Here is a 17,219-nt window from a genome sequence, read left to right on the forward strand (position 1 = left end):
GGAGATTTAATTACCGTAGCTTCTCTTTTTTTTAAAGATAAATCAACACTATGTCTGTTTTATTAAAAAGGCATACCACCTTCTGTGGAAAGATTGAGTCCCAATTCTGTGTATAGGCAGGAATGTTTGTTTTAGACTTTAGTTTATAAGGTGATTCTACTTGAAATGAAGGGTACCGTAACTCTGGGGAGCTAAGTAGATCACATTTTATTATTCTTTTTTTCTTTTTCTGCAAATAATGAAACTAAGTAGCCATGAGACTAAGGTCGTGCTAATGTATTGTGATGCAAATTTCAGGACACATATTTCAGATTCACCATTTAGTGCTTATTCCACTATTTCGTTAAAAAGAAATCTCAGTGATCACATTAGACCAGGGCCCTATGTCATACCTTTTATTATTATTATTTTTTTAACCAAGGAGGCAAGTTAATAAAAATAACTTTTAAAATAAGTAAATATGTAATCAGTGGAACATATGCCCTTCCTAATTCCAAGAATTAGGAGCCCTTTTCAAAATTACAAAAGCCTTGATTAATCCCTGCAACTCCATGCAAGTACTTGTACTGTTGGAGTCTTACCCCTTCTTCTGGTCCAATAGGAAAAGTCAGTTTGGGAAAGATGAGAGTGACACCTAGGAAATGGTAAGGACCAAACCACTACTTCTGTAGACAGAGAACTGTATGGTATGGGATCTTCTTTTGGAAAGGAAGAAGAAAATCCTTCTGAGAAATTAAAACTCCTTATCTAAAAACATACACAAATTAAAAACTTTATTAAAGTTCTGTTTTCGTTTGCCAGGGCTACCTTAACAAAGTACCACAGACTGTAACTTAAACAATAGAAATTAACTTCGTCACAGTTCTGGAGGCTGGATCAAGTGTCAGCAGGGTTGGTTTCTTCTAAGTCCTCTCTTTGGCTTGTAGTTCATTGTCTTCTCTCCAAGCCTTCTCATACTCTTCTTCTGTGTGTGTCTGTGTCCTAATCTGTTCTTATAAGGACACCAGTCATACTGGATTAGGAGCCACCCTAGTGACCACATTTAAAAGACTATCTTCACGTACAGATACATTCTGAAGTACTGGACGTTAGGACTTTGACATATGAATTTGAGAGGGGCATAACTCAGCCAATAATAATTTCTGAAATGTCAAAACTGAGAAACTTGTTGATTAACAGCTTTCTGTTATATCATAAACCAAAAATAGGTGGGCCTTCCCTCTTTCCTCCACATTGTACAGTGATGATACATTATGATTTATGTGGGGCATTTTCAAGAGAGGTTCTTCCTATTTTGTCTTGATCCCAGGCCCCCCAAATATCTAATTGGAGTGAGTGATGGTAATGAGGTATACATTGCTTTTTTCATTTTGAAGAGGATAATATGATCTGAATAGACTTTTAAAAAATATTGGACCAAAGGTTTATCTTATATCATTGTGAAATTTGAAAGCCATACTAATCCTCTATGGCTTCATGATGAATATCAGTATGGAAATCTCACTATATTTTACTCATCACTGTGGCCAAATATGAACATATTTCATTCTCCCCTGCACACTGTCTACTATAATCCATTTCTGCTGGTGGCTCCCTTAATCTACATACTTTCCCAAGTCAGAAATTTGGAAACATTTTAATACTTCTCTCTTTTTAAACACATACAAAGGAACTATTGCCAAACCCTGTGTATTATTCCACCAAGTTTCATAGGCTCAATTGTGGAAGTCAGTGTTTGAACACTGACCCTTTCTTTGATTTACATTCCTGTCAAAATTATCCTTTTCTTCCCCAAAGTAATGGATGCCTTTGACTGAATAAGGGAAACACTAACAACGACAAAGTGAAAAAAAGAAAAAAATGCCAATAATACTTAAAATACTGTCTCCCTACATGAGTCTGATTTTCTCCCTTTAAAATTATTTAATGCTCAATTAAATCCAAATTCCTTAGCCTTTCCAGAAATCCCTTTTGAAGAACTACATACCTAATATTTATCCACATTCCTCTTTGAACTTTATGTGTCATAAATGGATACATTTATGACAATTGACACGTTGGCTTTTACTTTCCCCCATTGGTGTGCTTGTGAATACTTGACCACCAGTTTTGGGGGTTGAAAGGGTCAGGGTAAGGTAAAGGGACTTGATTTATGGCATTTGCTAGTTTCTATAGTGTAAATACTTCCACCATGGCTAATTTTAAGCTACTTACATGAAATCAACAGGCTTGCAAAATTCCTGAAAATTTTACAGTTGGTCCTTGTTAAACAGTAAATCCTTGTGTGTCCTTGGACAAATTTTATCTCAGGGCTTCAAATATGCTACTTCCTTGAGTTAAAATAGTCTTCTTTCCGTGCCTGAGAAGTTCCCATTAATCTTTTAAAATGCAGCTCAGATGTCCTTCTGTCTTAGAACCCGCCTCACCCCTACCCCCAGCTTTCCCAGGTGGTCTGTCACTGCCTCATCAGTTTTTCTCCTCATCATTGTAAGTGCTTTTATGTTGAATTCATCACATTATCATGTTATCTTATCTTTTTTATTTATCTGTTTTCCAATTACATTGTTAGTATTTGAAAGCACTTCAGTTTTGCAGATGAGGAAATTGATGCACAGAGCCTAACAGTATGGAGAAACATAATACCACATTTATTTATTTTTTAATTGCTCAGTATTTAAAAGAATGGACAGAATAATACTCGAAAGCTTACATTTACCTTTCTTTGACCTTAGACAAATGATTTAGCCTTCCTGACCTTAAGTATTGTCATATACAAATGGACATAATAATATGTATACTCACGAGACTGTTGTAAGAAAGTACCTGTGAAGTACAGGACAGTGTGTGACACCTAGGAACCACTGAACGAAGGGTAAATATAGGCTGTGTCAGAGGTGAAAGCACATGAGAAGAACCTCCATTATTTCTGATGATGCTTTGGACAAGGTACGATGTGGACTCACCTTACACATGTGTCTTGCGAGAGTGAAATAACTTCACAGTTTCAGACGAAATAGAGCGTTCATTCTTAGAATGTATGTCCTTCAATATCTTATCATGATGCCTCTAACATTTAAAAAAAATTCTCTTACTTGAACGCTATCCCAGATTTCAGGTTTTTTCTTTTCATCCAGAATAGGCCCTTCATAATGTTGGTTGTACCCATTTAGTCTACGGCCTACTGTTTTCTGTTTCTATTCCTTCAGCCTTTGCACGCAAGATTCCTTGCCTGTGACCATCCAGTCCTGCATCATGCCGAAAGACTGCGAAACCACCGAGTGGTCCTCCTGGAGCCCCTGCTCCAAGACATGCCGTTCAGGGAGCCTCTCGCCAGGGTTTAGAAGCAGGAGCCGGAACGTGAAGCACGTTGCTGTTGGAGGTGGAGAGGATTGCCCTGAACTTCTTGAGAAAGAGGCCTGCATCGTTGAAGGAGAACTTTTGCACTCATGTCCCAGGTATTGTGTATTCTTTGGCATGAGTGTTCAGTTGTTTATATAATCTCATTTTATGTGGTATAGAGATGTTAACAATAACTGTAGCTGTGACTTATTACTCAGTGCAGAGTTTCATATTAGGCAGTAAAGCCTAGGGGGGTAAGAGCATGGGCTGTGCTGATTGCCTGGGCTCCAATCCTATTTCTAATTATGTGATTGTTATGACTTTCTAACTTATGTGAATTTTGGCAAGTGACTTAAATCTAGTGCCTCAGTTTACTTTTCTACTAGCAGTACTTACTTCATCCAGCACCAGCCACATCATAAATGCTTAATAACCATTAGTTATCATTACCTGACATGTCACACCTATTTTTTGACAACCTAAGAAGCCATTCATAAGCATCTTCATTTTGCAAATAAGGCCATTGATGCTCAGAGAGATTAAATAACTTCTGAGGTTACATAGTTAATGAGTGACAGCAGCCTGATTCTAAGGGTGCTCTTTCTCTGAAAGTCACTGCTGCTCTGGGCATTGTTTCTATTTCAGAGTCCCTAGGGAACCAGAGAAGGTTGAGAAAAGGGTTGACATAAATTAGTAGCTAAATTTAATATCTTGATATTGGTTATATTTTGCCTGATTGTGTAGCCCTTGGTGAAGACCTCCAGTGCATTTTCCTCTGGTTGTTGGCTCACAGTGGGCTCAGTCTGATAATGACAGAAATCACTGGGGCTGGCTGTTTAGAAGTCTGTTGGGGATGAATTTGTAATAATTCCTGCTGGACAGCTGCCCTGAACTATATCTTAAATCTGTAGCTATTTTAGATAGAAGTTTTCTATAGTTTCTTATAGCCCCTGAGATTTGAGATCACTCCCTCGGTGAAAAATAAAATGAGGCAAAAAATAACTTCTTGTAGAAATTAATCATCTGGGGATATGTAAAGGGTAAGTGGGTTACAAACTCAGCTGGTGTTGTTGATGGGTCTGGTTATTCCTTAAACCTGAAATAAAGCATGTATGGGCGGGGCAGAGGTTGAGGTTGGGGGTAGGTATAGAGGAGCAAATTCCTGTTTACACATTCATAGTCAAGTCACTTCCTCCACCTCACCATTGAAATCAGGGTCGATTCAACATACTCCTTACATATTGATTGTTCATTTTTTACTACAATGACTCCTTAGATTTACATCATTTCTTGCCTGAAACGCGGAGAAAGCAGATGTAGTTCATGATCCTTGACAGATTAAACTGTTGTCACAGAATCCTCCCTAATTGTATTGAGTTTGTGTCCAATCTTTCAAGACACTAATTTGGGGCAAAACATGGGATTGGAAAGAAAACCTGAGGTCTCTGTCCCTTTTGAACTTGGATAGGCTTTGGGTTAGAATTGCATCGCCATCACACTTAAAGTGTGTGTTCTTGGACAAGCTATACAACTTCTCTAAGACATTTCCCTCTTCAATAACAGTGTCTAATTATACTGCCTGTGTTGAAGGTTGAACAGCTACAGACTAGCACTGTCCGTCCCAGTGCTCAGCACATGAGGCACTATACGAATACTGACTCTTATTGTTGCTCTTTGCAGGTGGGTTTTGGTTTCATTTCCTCCAGCGAGAGAATCCCTCCTTCCCTTGGAAGGCATACTGTAGTAATTTAATGGAGTAGAAGGTTATTTCTAATGGGTGATTTGGAGACTTTTTTTTTCCCTGTGGAGGCCTTTTTTAGGAGGGTTCTCAATGTTAGGCTGCTAGGAATAGAATCTGGGTTTAATGATGACCTTGACCTTGGCGCCTTTTTTCTTCATTCCTTTCACAGAATGGCATGACCTCTTCCTGATATTTTTAACAGTTTTTTGATTTATAGACATCTCCCTATTTTTTTTTTCTTCTCTTTTCTTTGTTAATAACTATTATGATTCTCTTGGAATCATCAGAGTGGTGCCTCCTTGATGATGTTGAGAAAGTTGAGTTGGATAACCTTTTGTTAAAGAACGACTACCTTTTATTGAGATCTACTGTTGGCCAATAAGTATATCAGAGATTTTATAAAGATTATTTAGAATAACATAGAATGTATTATCCAAATAGAACATTTTTGAGAGTAAAAGGGATGTAAATCGGTACTGTTCGGATTCAAATTGAAGTCCACTTGCCTTCAAGGTCAGTGCTCTTTCCAATACATCACACTGACCCTAATGATAATATGGTGAAGACACACACCCAGATAAGGTTATAGACACACATACACATGTATTCATATATATCATTTTTTTCCAACAAAATACCATGGAATGGTAATACTTCAAGATGTACCCAAGATTAATTTCTGTATTGAGTTTCATTTGATTGAACCTTAACATCTGAAAACAGAGCCTGACAAAGTTCATTGGAGATGAACCTGGGCCTCTAGTTCTGCTGTTTGGAAATGTTACTGAGTATGACATTTTCTAAAAACCTCAGATAGTGAATTTGTAGGAAATAGGAGTCTTTGAAAATTCACTGAATACCAACCAGTGTTTCCTAGGGAGAATAATGTGTTAACTAATGATTCCACTTTGTGGTGGAAAAGAGCCTGTATAAATAATAGCAACAAAATTAACATTGGCTGACATTCTTATTTGTCTGAAATCCGAGCTGTGGCCTCTACCACAGGAAACCATAAAGGCCATGTGCTAACTTTTGTTTCTACTTGGACACCAGTGATTAAAATTCATTGTGAACAAGGGAAATGGAAACAAAAATCTCTTAGGGAAAAAAATGTCTATTTTTCCTTTCCCAGAATTCATGAGCACTTCATATGCATCAAGCAATTTAATTCACCATCCTTCTCCCCAGCAGGGAAATGTCCTCTCTTAGAATGCGGTTTGGCTTTTACCCTTCCACCATATTTGCTATAGGAGATGTGTTCCTTTTCTCAATAGATATACTCTGAGCTCTTCCTATGTGCCAAGCAGTACGTTAAGTGTTTCCGATACCTCAGAGAACACATTAGACAAAGTTCCCTCCCCCTTGTGGGACCTAAATTTTAGTGAAGATATACCAAATAAATAAAATAAATAAAATAAACTCTACGCTTTGTGTACAAGATATGGAAAAAATGAAGCATTGGAGCAGGGTAAAGATAGAGGCTTCTGGGGTGCTGTGATGGGGGGTCAGCTCAGGTTACAGAATTAAAGAGAGTGTCCTTAGAGAAGCCTCATTTGAACTAGCAGGATCTGGGGGGGAGGACTTGAAGGAAGTGAGGAAATTAGCCTTTCAGGTAATTAGAGGAAGAATATTCCAAGAAGAGATAAGCTAGAGATGTGCTCTGGTTCCTGCATGTTCATAATGCTCACAACGGTTTTTAGTTGCATAGCTTGGGGGCTACTCATCTCACCAGCTGGACTCCACTGCTCAGCATTTTCACTATGAACACTATGTGTGCCAATCCCTAAGGCATGATTCCACGAAAGGAATTGTGACCATGAGGAGCCCCTTCTCGAAGAGCTCCCTGAGACTGAACACTTTGGAAACTCCTCAGGGCAGCTAGCATAAGTTAACCTGAAAGGAGACAGAGGCCAGCCTGTGTTAAGCTAACTCGGGAAATTTTGGAACTACAGTTGATCCTTGAACAGCAGGGGTTTGAACTGCACAGGTACTCTTAGAGGCGGATAGTTTTGAATAGTAAATGCTACAGCACCACATGATCTGAGGTTGGTTGAATCCATAGATGCAGAACCATGGATGCAAAGGGTGACTATCAGTTATAGCAGATTTTCTGAATGCATGGAGGATTATCACCCCTAACCCCACATTGTTCAAGGGTCAACTGTATAAGGGACTTAGTATTGTGTAGCCATAAGCTCATCTCAAAAGTATGCTATTTTTGACCAAGATATATATAGATTCCATGAAACCCCTTTCTTCAGTGTTATACAGTCTACTTGAAATTTTGTGCTCCCCCCCTCTAACAAAACACTAAGAACTCACGCTGTACATTATGGGGTTGGGATAGAAATGAGAAAGATGGGACAAATCTGCTTGTCACTGGCTACCTTTTCTCTTGGTGTGTTTATCTCTTATCATTGTCATCATGGCTTTGGGCATTATGTTACTCTCTGCCTCAAAACACTGAAAGATATGTGTTTTATAAGATGCCTTGGCACTTGGGTTCTTTCTTTTGTCCTAATTAACATCTAAAGTATTAGATCCTACATCTCAACTAAGAGGGAGGTGAAAAGCATTCTAAGACCATAAATGATAAGGTGGCCCTGTTTACTGGATAGCATAAGGAAAGGCAGAGGACACAGATAGCTGAGACATAACCTGATGCTGGAACAGCTATGACTCCAGATCCTTCGTGCTTAAGCAGAGAGCCTGTTTTGGCTGAAGACACTGTAACACACAAGAATACTGAAAAATGTCAACATCTTTCTTGGAAGCGACATCTCAGATGACCTACCTGCAACTTCCACCACCTCACCAGGAGGCTTTCACACCAAAATGGCTGTTCTACTTCTTAAATGATCATTTAAAGTTTAAAATTGAATATAAGACAGTGCTGTTATAAAGACCAACATAGAGTAAAACTTTAAAGACAATCTCAAGGCAGAAGCTGCGTGGCTGATAGTATTACATAGACTGTGTGATATTACTGTACAGAAAAGCCAAATTCCTAAACATTGCTTCAGCACTCCAGTCTGACACTGAATAGATGGGGTCTCATAATTTGTCCCTCCTTATCTCTGGTATGTATGAGTTTATTATGGGTGAACTAGAGATTCTCCGCAAAAGGTCTGTCTGTGCAGACTCATACTGAGAGATCTATCTGGGTCTCCTGCATCCCACTTCGATGTGCTTCTAAAACAACCCCCTGTGACCAGCCTGTTTTTTCCTACCATCTCTTTAAGGCACTGAACCCGATTTTAGATTTTCTAAAATCTAAAATTTTCTCAAGTTTTCCTTGAGAAAACTCTGGGGATTAGTTGATGGATTTTTTAGATGAGTGTTGAAGCCAGGAATGGTGCCAGCAGAAGGGATGGTGAGTAAAACTTGGCTTGGTAGTTGGCTTCCTCTGCCCACTGGAATGAAGTGAGTGCTGGAACAGGGTTGACATGTCTTGAAGAGATGTTTGTTCAACACCTGCTTCAGAGTGTCACTGTGCTAATTGCTGGAGAATTCAGGAAATTTTAGTCTGTGTTCACTTAGTTTATTCATCTTCAGAATCCTGTGTAATATACTCATTAAAAACTAGAGCATCTTGAACCTGATAACCATGTTCTTTAAGAGTGTTTCACAGTTAGTAATGTTCCCGCACATCATTCCAAACATATGTATCTGGATTTTTTGTTAATGCATTTTTCTCCTCTACTTTAGAGTGAGTAGCACCTATAGAAGTGCCTGGCTCAGAGTAAATGCTCAGCAGACAATGGATGAATCATTAACTGTGGGGCAGATCCAGAGCAATATTGTGCACAGGGTACTTTATTCCAGGCTGATACTTATTATATGATGTGTGTGAAGGATTCAAAGTCATTTCTTACAAAGAGCATCTAAAATTGGCATCATCAAGGAGATTACATAAGGATGCCTACCCAGGGAAGAAATAAACACACAGAGCTTGATGTGACTTGGTCCCCAATGGCTGCCTTGCTTTTGCTAAGTGTGTCTGGTTTTCCAGATAAGAAGTTTCTGTCTTCATTGGTTATAAGAGTAGCTTCGAGAAGGGTTAGTAATGAGATCAATCTGAATATGTAAGTTTGCCTTCTGGAAAAGAATGGCACACACGTCACCTACCATCTCTAATGTATCTTTTCAGTTGATTGTCTACCACAGCACCTAACACCCTGCACATAATAGAAGCTCAATAAATGGTTGTTAAATGAATTAATGGGTTCTTTAAGGAAGATTTTTTTTTTTAAATTGTTTTAATTAAGCAGCTCTTTGCAGGACTTGAGGGGTAAAGGAGTCATGACCTGGAGCCCTCAGGAGAATCTGTTTCAGGAAAGTAATGACAGTTTCAAAGAATCTGTAAATTGTTTCAGCAGAAGGAGACTGATGCGTTTTTACTGAGTCCAGCTTTTACTGGTGCATATTGTTTCATGAGTTCCCGTTGTGCCACTTTCAGCTCTCTTGGATGGAAGATCTGTTCCCCTGTTAGTGTAAGAAAGTTAACGTACTACTAAGTGCTGTGCGTAGTGATAGAAATCTATTAATAATACATATGTGGAGTTTGGCTAGCAAAGCCATCTGCCAAAGAGCAAAGAGCTTTGCACTTCAGAGTAGCTTTCCATAATCAATAGTCCCACTCTATTCAATAAAAGATTACTAGAGCGTAAGATGTGTAAAGTTTGATTGGCTCCCTTTATTTTGGTCGACTGTTCAGCAAAAAATTACAAGTTAATTCTTTTCTAAATGAATTTACAACCTTAAAAGGACAACAGATATTATCATAAATTAGTCTTGCTGCAGTACACTGATTTTTAACATACGCGCATTTAATTTGAATACCTTGCACTAGGGTTTCAATTCCAAGAGTGTTTGCAAATCTATATGTGCTTAGTCAAAACAGGACCATTCACTAATGCAATTATTCTTTCAGTCTGTCATCATTAAATTACTTAAGAGTCTATTCCATGTTGTTTTGCTTTAAATCTAAGCCCTTAGAAGAAGGAGAAAAGAAATTCACATTTTGTAAGCAATTCTAAGCGTCCTGAAAGTGACAAAGCATGCATTCTAAAGGGCAGGGGTTGCTATAAAACTCTGATGGTCCTGCCATCCTACTGCTATTAGAAACACTTTATGTCACCTTAGTAGGATGGAAGTCTTTTAAAAATAGTCACTAAATGTACCTACTTTTCTAATTTTGGCTTTGCTAATTTAGGATATCTCTATTCCTTGCTTCAGAACAATGCATTCATTCCTTATTCCTTCAACCCTCCTCCCATCAATTTGGAGAACGGTTTGAGTACAGGATTCCTTGGGTTAGACAACATCACTCTCAGGAAGACAAGCTGGCTACCTGGGCGATTGAATTTCTGGCCCTCGAGTAGCTTTTCCTAATCCAGAATTTGTCTCCTCTATCTCCTCATGAGAATATGTATTCCCACCATTAGCAATTTCTTTCTTTGGCTTAATCTTGGTTTCTTCTTTTAAACTGCGTATACCTTTTTAGAATGATAAAATATTTAATATTAACTTTTAATATGTATCTTGTGAATACATTTATTGATCATTTCCTAAGAATAGACTTAAATTATGGGGTACATACGAAGGAATCAGGCAATGAGTTCCAGGTGTGGGAGAAAGCTTCAGAAAGCAGATTCTAGAAGGTAAATGAAGAAAAACTGAATTTCACAGTTATAATACATGGTTGCCCTGATGTCTGAGTTCTTGTCCCCTTTCCTGGGCTGTCTCAGGTAAGAATTCAGTGCCAAGCAATTGTGCTGCTAGTACTTGGGACAAAAGCAATTTGGAATCATTCTTCACTTCTCTCTTTATCTCCCATCCACATCTAATCCATTAGAAGGCTGTCTCCACCTTCACAGTGTATCCAGAATCTGATCACTTCTCATCACATTCACTGTGACTGCCCCAATTAAAGCCCTACCATCGTGTCTCCTGGACTGGCAAAGGCCTCCAAATTCGTCTCCCTTCTTCCATTCCCCTATAGTCTATTCTTTAATCAGTGGCCAGGATGATCCTTAAAAATTTAAATCTCATCATGATATGATTGCCTTCCTCAAAACTTGGCAGTGATTTCCTAGCACATTTGGAGTTACACTCACAGCCCTTGCTCAGCCCACCAGGCTCTCTGTAGCCTGGACCCTGACTGTCTCTCACTCCCTCTCCATCCTGCCTTGAGCTGCCTATCCCAACCACACTGGCCTCTGTGCTTTCCTAGAAAGTGCCAAGCACTGTCCTTCCCTGGGACCTTTGAACATGCTCTTCTTTCTGCCTAGAATTCTCCTTGTCAACCTTTTCTTATGCCCACTGTTTCATTTTATTCCGGATTCTGAAGACTTTCCTGGTCATGGCACTGAAATAGCTTTCCTCCTCCATCTCTTTCTGATGGACATGTTACTGATGCCGTGTTATGTATTGGTTCATTTCTGTCTGTCTGCCCCACTAGAAGGTCATCTTCCCAAGGTCAGGGGCTTTGTCCTGCTCACTGCTATGCATTTCTATTGTCAGAATCATACCTGGCACACAGTTGGAGCTCAAGAATTAGTTCTTGAAAGAAAGGAGGAGTGAACACATGGTTGAGTAAATGATTTGCTTACTCTTGGGCAGGCTTATTTTTGTTCCTAGGGAGCTAGGGAGTCCTGCTTTTTAGTTCCTTCTGCCATCCATCTCTCATACATACCTTTACATTAACTGAGATATTCTTTTACAAGTTGTTTCCCCTGTGTATTCAGTATATGAGTGGCTGACAGTATTCTCTCTCAATAATGGTGGGGACATTGGAGTCATTTTTACATGAACAGATGATGGCAGGTTTACCTAACATTCACAGTGACCAGGGAGCAAAATGGAGAATTTGACTTCAGGGCCTTGAAAAAGCATTACTCTTCAAAAAAAGTGTCATTGCACCATATGGTGGAAATTTGAATTTTTACAATTAGAGATTCCTTTATTTGGCTTATATTTTGTTTCTCTTTTTAACTTGTACTTATCTCCTGAAAGTGCTAAAATCTGACCCTATGTGACCACAGCGTTCGAATTATAAAGTGATTGGCTGTATGATATTCTCAAACTGTCTTTGTGTTTGAGGCTGGAAGGAATATTATGCTGGCAGTGTAAAATATTACTGGTCAGTTGTCAGTGACAGTATCATTGTCATCAACTGATGATATTTTTTTGCTTCAGCCCAGAAAGCAGTTCCTCAGACCAAGACCAACATTTATTTGTCCTCATCATGGCTGGGCAGGTAGCTACCTGTCATCTACAGACTTGCTTTTTATATCCGCAGACCAAGTTTCATGAGTTTACCATTCACCGTTTTAATCTACCAGAGAATCCTTTCATTAAGAAGATGTGCTTTAGAATCAGATATACTTGTCTTTGCATCTTGCTCTTTCACTTACTTAATTATGTGACCTTGGAAAATGTCTTATTCTTTATGCCAATTCTCCCATCTGTAAAAGAGGAAATGATACTTTTTTCATAGGCTTGTTGGGAGGATTACATGAAGTCATGCACCTAGATTTGTTAGTGCAGTGCCTGGTACTGAGTAAGCATGCAGAACATTTTGGATGTTATTATTTCTTGGGGGATTTGTCATGATACCCTAGAAGCCTGAATAAATGAGTGCTTTGTCTATCCTGTTCAGCTGGGGTGTGTGACAAGACAAAGGGATCCTAGGTCATGTTCGTAAGGGGCTGTGAGGAAGGATCAACTAATTGTTTTCATGTCATGGCTGTTTACTTGAGGCATTTCTACAATTGGTTTCAAAATGCTGCTCACCCACAAAAGGCAGGACGCTGGCCTTTGAAATGCGCACTGTTTCTCTCCTAAGTAGAAGGACAAAGTGAGGCTGGGTTGAAAGGCATCAGAGTTGGGAGAGAGAGGGTGGAAAGGCCTGATCTTTGACGTGGACTTAGCTATTAAAGAGAATGCCCCCGGCAGTCAGGAAGCCAAGTTGTCCGGAGGCTGGGGGACTATCCCTGTAACAACTACTAAAGGAGATAGCAAGCAACGTTTAGCTGAGCGGTCTCCTTTGATTTCTTATTCTGTCAGATCCTAGAGACACTTTCCCAGGTTGGTGGAATTCAGACTGTTCAGTTTTCATGGCTTCTGGTGATTTGTGATTAAACATAGATAGTGCATTTGAAAAAAATAAAGAAAAAAAAGGCAGACTATGAAAGGACCTGCATTTTAAAAAGGAATTTAGAAGCCATTCACTGGTGTGTTTTTTCCTTTGCCTCTTTCTGGGTTGGTATTTTCTCTGAGGTAGTAAACAATAGCAGTAGTGATAAATGTCTTCTGTATCTTTAGAGAATTCGTTGTTTGCCAATGAATAGAATTTGGGTGTTTGTTTTTGGTTAGTAAGCTACCAACAGGGTTTTTGTTCTATATAAGACTATCTATCTATCTATCTATCTCTCTCTCTCTCTTTATATATATATAGTCATTAAATTTTCCTTTTCATTTTTCTCCATAATGACTTCCAAAATTCCTCCATTGCTAATTATAGGGTCATGATAAGTTAATTGAAAAAGCAATTTATACAGCATGGCCCATTCCTTTCAAACAAGTGAACAAATTACTGTGACTTGCTATAATTCTAAACTCTGTAAGTTTCTTTAATGCTCTTTGCTGAACTTTGGTTCTTGGAAGTTAGACCATGGCATTCCTGGATCCTTAATATTAGGACTTTGGATGAAATCAATTAAGTTCTTATAAGTACAGTGTTAGGGGTGTGTGTGTGTGTGTGTTTTCTGTGTCAGCAGGGGACAAAAGGCAGGTGTAGCAGGACACAAGAAAAAAGGGAATTAACATTTATTGAACATTTATTATACTCCTTGATTCACATTTGGTATTATTATCCCTATTTTACAAAATAGAACTCAGTGAAAGTCACATGACTAGTAAGTGGCAAGGCTCAGATTCAAACCAGGTCGGTTTGACTCGAAAGCATGCTTGCTGTCTATACCGCACTGCCCCTTTTTGCCTACCTTATGTGCTCACTGTATCACAGGAGCCTTGGAGTCAGGGCTATATCTGAGCTCCTTAATAGACAGAGAGCTCTTCTTTTACGGAATCATTGGAGGAAGAGGGTTTTAAATGAGAATGTGATAACCATCCAATAACCCACCCCTACCTCACTGTGCCTTGCCCTGGAGTCCAGAGACAAGAGAGCTACCTGTACCCTGAGACTCAGAGACACAAGAGTCAAGCCTTCTGCCTGGGTCACCATGAAGCCAAGGGTGACAACTCTGTCTAGTGAGGAGAAAGGGCTTTGGAGCATCACCTCTGGAGAAGGACCATCTCTGGGAAGACCTGGACTTTTCTCGATCTCATGCCCAGGAATTAGAAACATATTATTGTCTATATTCCCCTAGTAATAAACAGGACCTGAACTCTACATTTCAGACTCTTGCCCAGCCCGGTGACTGATTTTCACTTGGAAAACCCTGTGAAGATCAAGTAGTGAGGCAGAGGGAGAAGAATTATTACAACAAACCCCACAGGATTGTCCAAATTCTTTTTCTACAGTGGGCTTTTCACAAGACTGATGATCCTCAGCTTTCAAGCTTTTTAGAATTATGACACTCATCGTGAGAGGCTTTGCTCACTCTTAGGTTTCTTAGAGATTTGCTTCTTGATTTTGCTGTCTGTTACTTGATTTCATTTTTCCTCTGGTTTCTGTAAGTCCAGGGCCTTGGTGACACATGTTTATTTTTATTGCTACTTTTTCTTTTAAACAATCACATAACTGAGAAAACTTTCCTTAAATCTGAAATGGTACAGCGGATATGAGAATGTTCTTAGGTTTGGTTTACTGTTCAGAAGCTAATGAGTCTTCTGGTATTTATGGGAATGCTGTAGGGTTATGTTAATGCTGTGGGCTTGAGGAATGCTGTAATAAGCCACAAAAGAAAATTCTGTCTGAAATCATTCTCCAGGTATGAGTGTAGTGTTGTTATGGTTGTTGTGTTTTCTGTAAGTTATGTACAAACTTCGCTGTGTTTTTTCCTTTTATTTGTGTGTGTGCATATGTGTGTCTATCAGTGTGTATCTCAACCAGTTGTAAACCAGGAAGACATATTCTAAATCAGTATAACCATGGCATGTCTGTATATGTAAAAAAAAAAGTACTTGTCAATTAAATATAGTGGCACATTGTGAACTCATTTTTAATATGTATACCTTTATCTTAGTGGAGTCAAACTGATAGAAATACCTATATCAAGAAAGTTGAAATATTGGAGGTAATCTCTGTCCGTTTAAACTAATATGTTCAGACATTCATACACTGGCCTACTAATTAAAAAAAAGGCCAACTTTCACACAAAGTCATCTAGAGGTTTGTAAAATGAAACCGTGTGACAAGTTTATCTGCTATGAATTAGGCTCATTTGGTTTCCAGCTCCTTCCCTTGATTCTGTACTCTCTTAGAGCTTTAAAGCTGAGATATATCTACTGTTTATCCATATTTCCTTCCTTCGCTCCTCTGGGCCTGTGCTATAAGCAAGATAGGCTGCTGTGATTTTTCTGTAGGAAATAAAAGGGATTTAGTATTCAAAGCTGGTAAACGTCTTTATCCATAGACAGAGATTTGGTACTAGAAAGAGAGATGATTACGTACATTTGATGTCGATGACTTAAGTTTCCTGTAGAATTTTGTATTTTCCTTACTTCTTCTTCTTCTTTTAAACAAATCAAACCAAACAGGTATTCCTGGAGGACCTCTGAATGGAAAGAATGCCAAGTCTCTCTCCTCCTCGAGCAGCAGGACCCCCACTGGCATGTGACAGGACCCGTTTGTGGAGGTGGGATCCAGACCCGGGAGGTGTACTGTGCCCAGAGCACACCAGCATCCACGGCACAGAGGGCCAAGGAAGGTAGGCAGCCAGTTCTGGGGACAGATTCTGCTGCTGATTGGAAGGGAAATCAACACCAACACCATCTTCTCATATTCTCCTTGATATAATGGACCATCAGCATTCACAAATTTAATGTTTTGTTGACTCTTTACAAGCCATCCTTAAGTTCTGTTACTTGAAGTAGTTTGGAATAGTCAAAATAGTACTGCTAATAATATCAGTCTCAAAGGATCGTTGTGAAAATTAAATGAGAAAATATACCTAAGATCTGTAGTAGAAATGACTGCTACAGGCTAAGGGGCTGGTACGCTGGAGTGAGCCAGGTGGCGAAGAGTTAGTAGCATTCTTTTTTTTTTTTTTTTCTATAAGAGAAGTTTTTTGTGAATTTGTGAGTGTGGAAAATTCTACAGACATATCACTTTCAGATATCAAAGATGCATTCGTTTATTGCCAGGTTTTAAATAATATGAGACTAAGAAGGAGGAAAAGGAGGAGGAAAAACAACTTTCTCCATGGTATGCACTCTATTAGGCTTGTATAATACAATCCATTTGTTTCAGAGTTTAGGATAGTGATAACATATAAGGACTGAAAAACTGGCCCAGATTTATTTAAGTCAATGGATTGAAAAGCTAAGAGTGTGCAGTAATGCTTCCACTCTAGAAAAATATATGGCCTGTTCCAGGCACATTGGGGAACCCAACAGTGCCCTCTGTAGAAGTGGTCAAGGTGAGAATGTTTCCTTGAGTGTGCATGTACATTCTCTGCTGTAGGACTTGGTTAGAGAGAGAAGATGTGAGATTTCTTATTGTGGAAATAAATCCATTTCATCCTGTAAAGCTTTTCATACCAGGTGCCTTTTTTGTGTGTGTGACATGGCCTCTCATCATTTCAGAGGCCATGACCATAGCCTTGGATGATTCAGCTCATGACTCATAGAAGGATCATCTTTACAGACACCTTAGCATTTGCTTCAACAATTGAAGTTACAGTGTCAAATTTATAGGGCTAGAGTTATTTAAAAATTAGTAGTTAAATTTTCTTCCTTCTCTAATGTCACCTTTGGAAAGTGACAATTTACACACTTTCTCTTCCAGCATACAACATGCCTGTGCTTACTCCTCTGAATTTGGAAGAACGAATTTAGATAAAAAGCTTCAGATTATTCTTTCAGACCTTGGTGATCTTTCTATTCTACTTTCTCCTTCTTCCCTTTTACTGTTGTCTACAGTACTAGGATCTTCAAGGGTCAACACATA

At 38.9% G+C, this 17,219-nt stretch overlaps 1 protein-coding gene across 2 annotated transcripts in view; it reads left to right on the top strand.

Annotated features, from left to right (window-relative positions):
- THSD7B (thrombospondin type 1 domain containing 7B) overlaps nt 1-17,219 on the top strand; it is a 751,247-nt gene that overhangs the window by 198,610 nt on the left and 535,418 nt on the right. For both annotated transcript variants that reach the window (XM_036856921.1, XM_036856923.1), the window contains exons 3-4: nt 3,207-3,455; nt 15,809-15,978. In XM_036856921.1, the coding sequence (XP_036712816.1) occupies nt 3,207-3,455; nt 15,809-15,978 (419 nt within the window). The remainder of the gene's footprint in view (nt 1-3,206; nt 3,456-15,808; nt 15,979-17,219) is intronic.

This window comes from Balaenoptera musculus, chromosome 7 (genome assembly GCF_009873245.2).
Source record: "Balaenoptera musculus isolate JJ_BM4_2016_0621 chromosome 7, mBalMus1.pri.v3, whole genome shotgun sequence".
In the NCBI taxonomy this organism is placed as follows: Eukaryota; Metazoa; Chordata; class Mammalia; order Artiodactyla; family Balaenopteridae; genus Balaenoptera; species Balaenoptera musculus.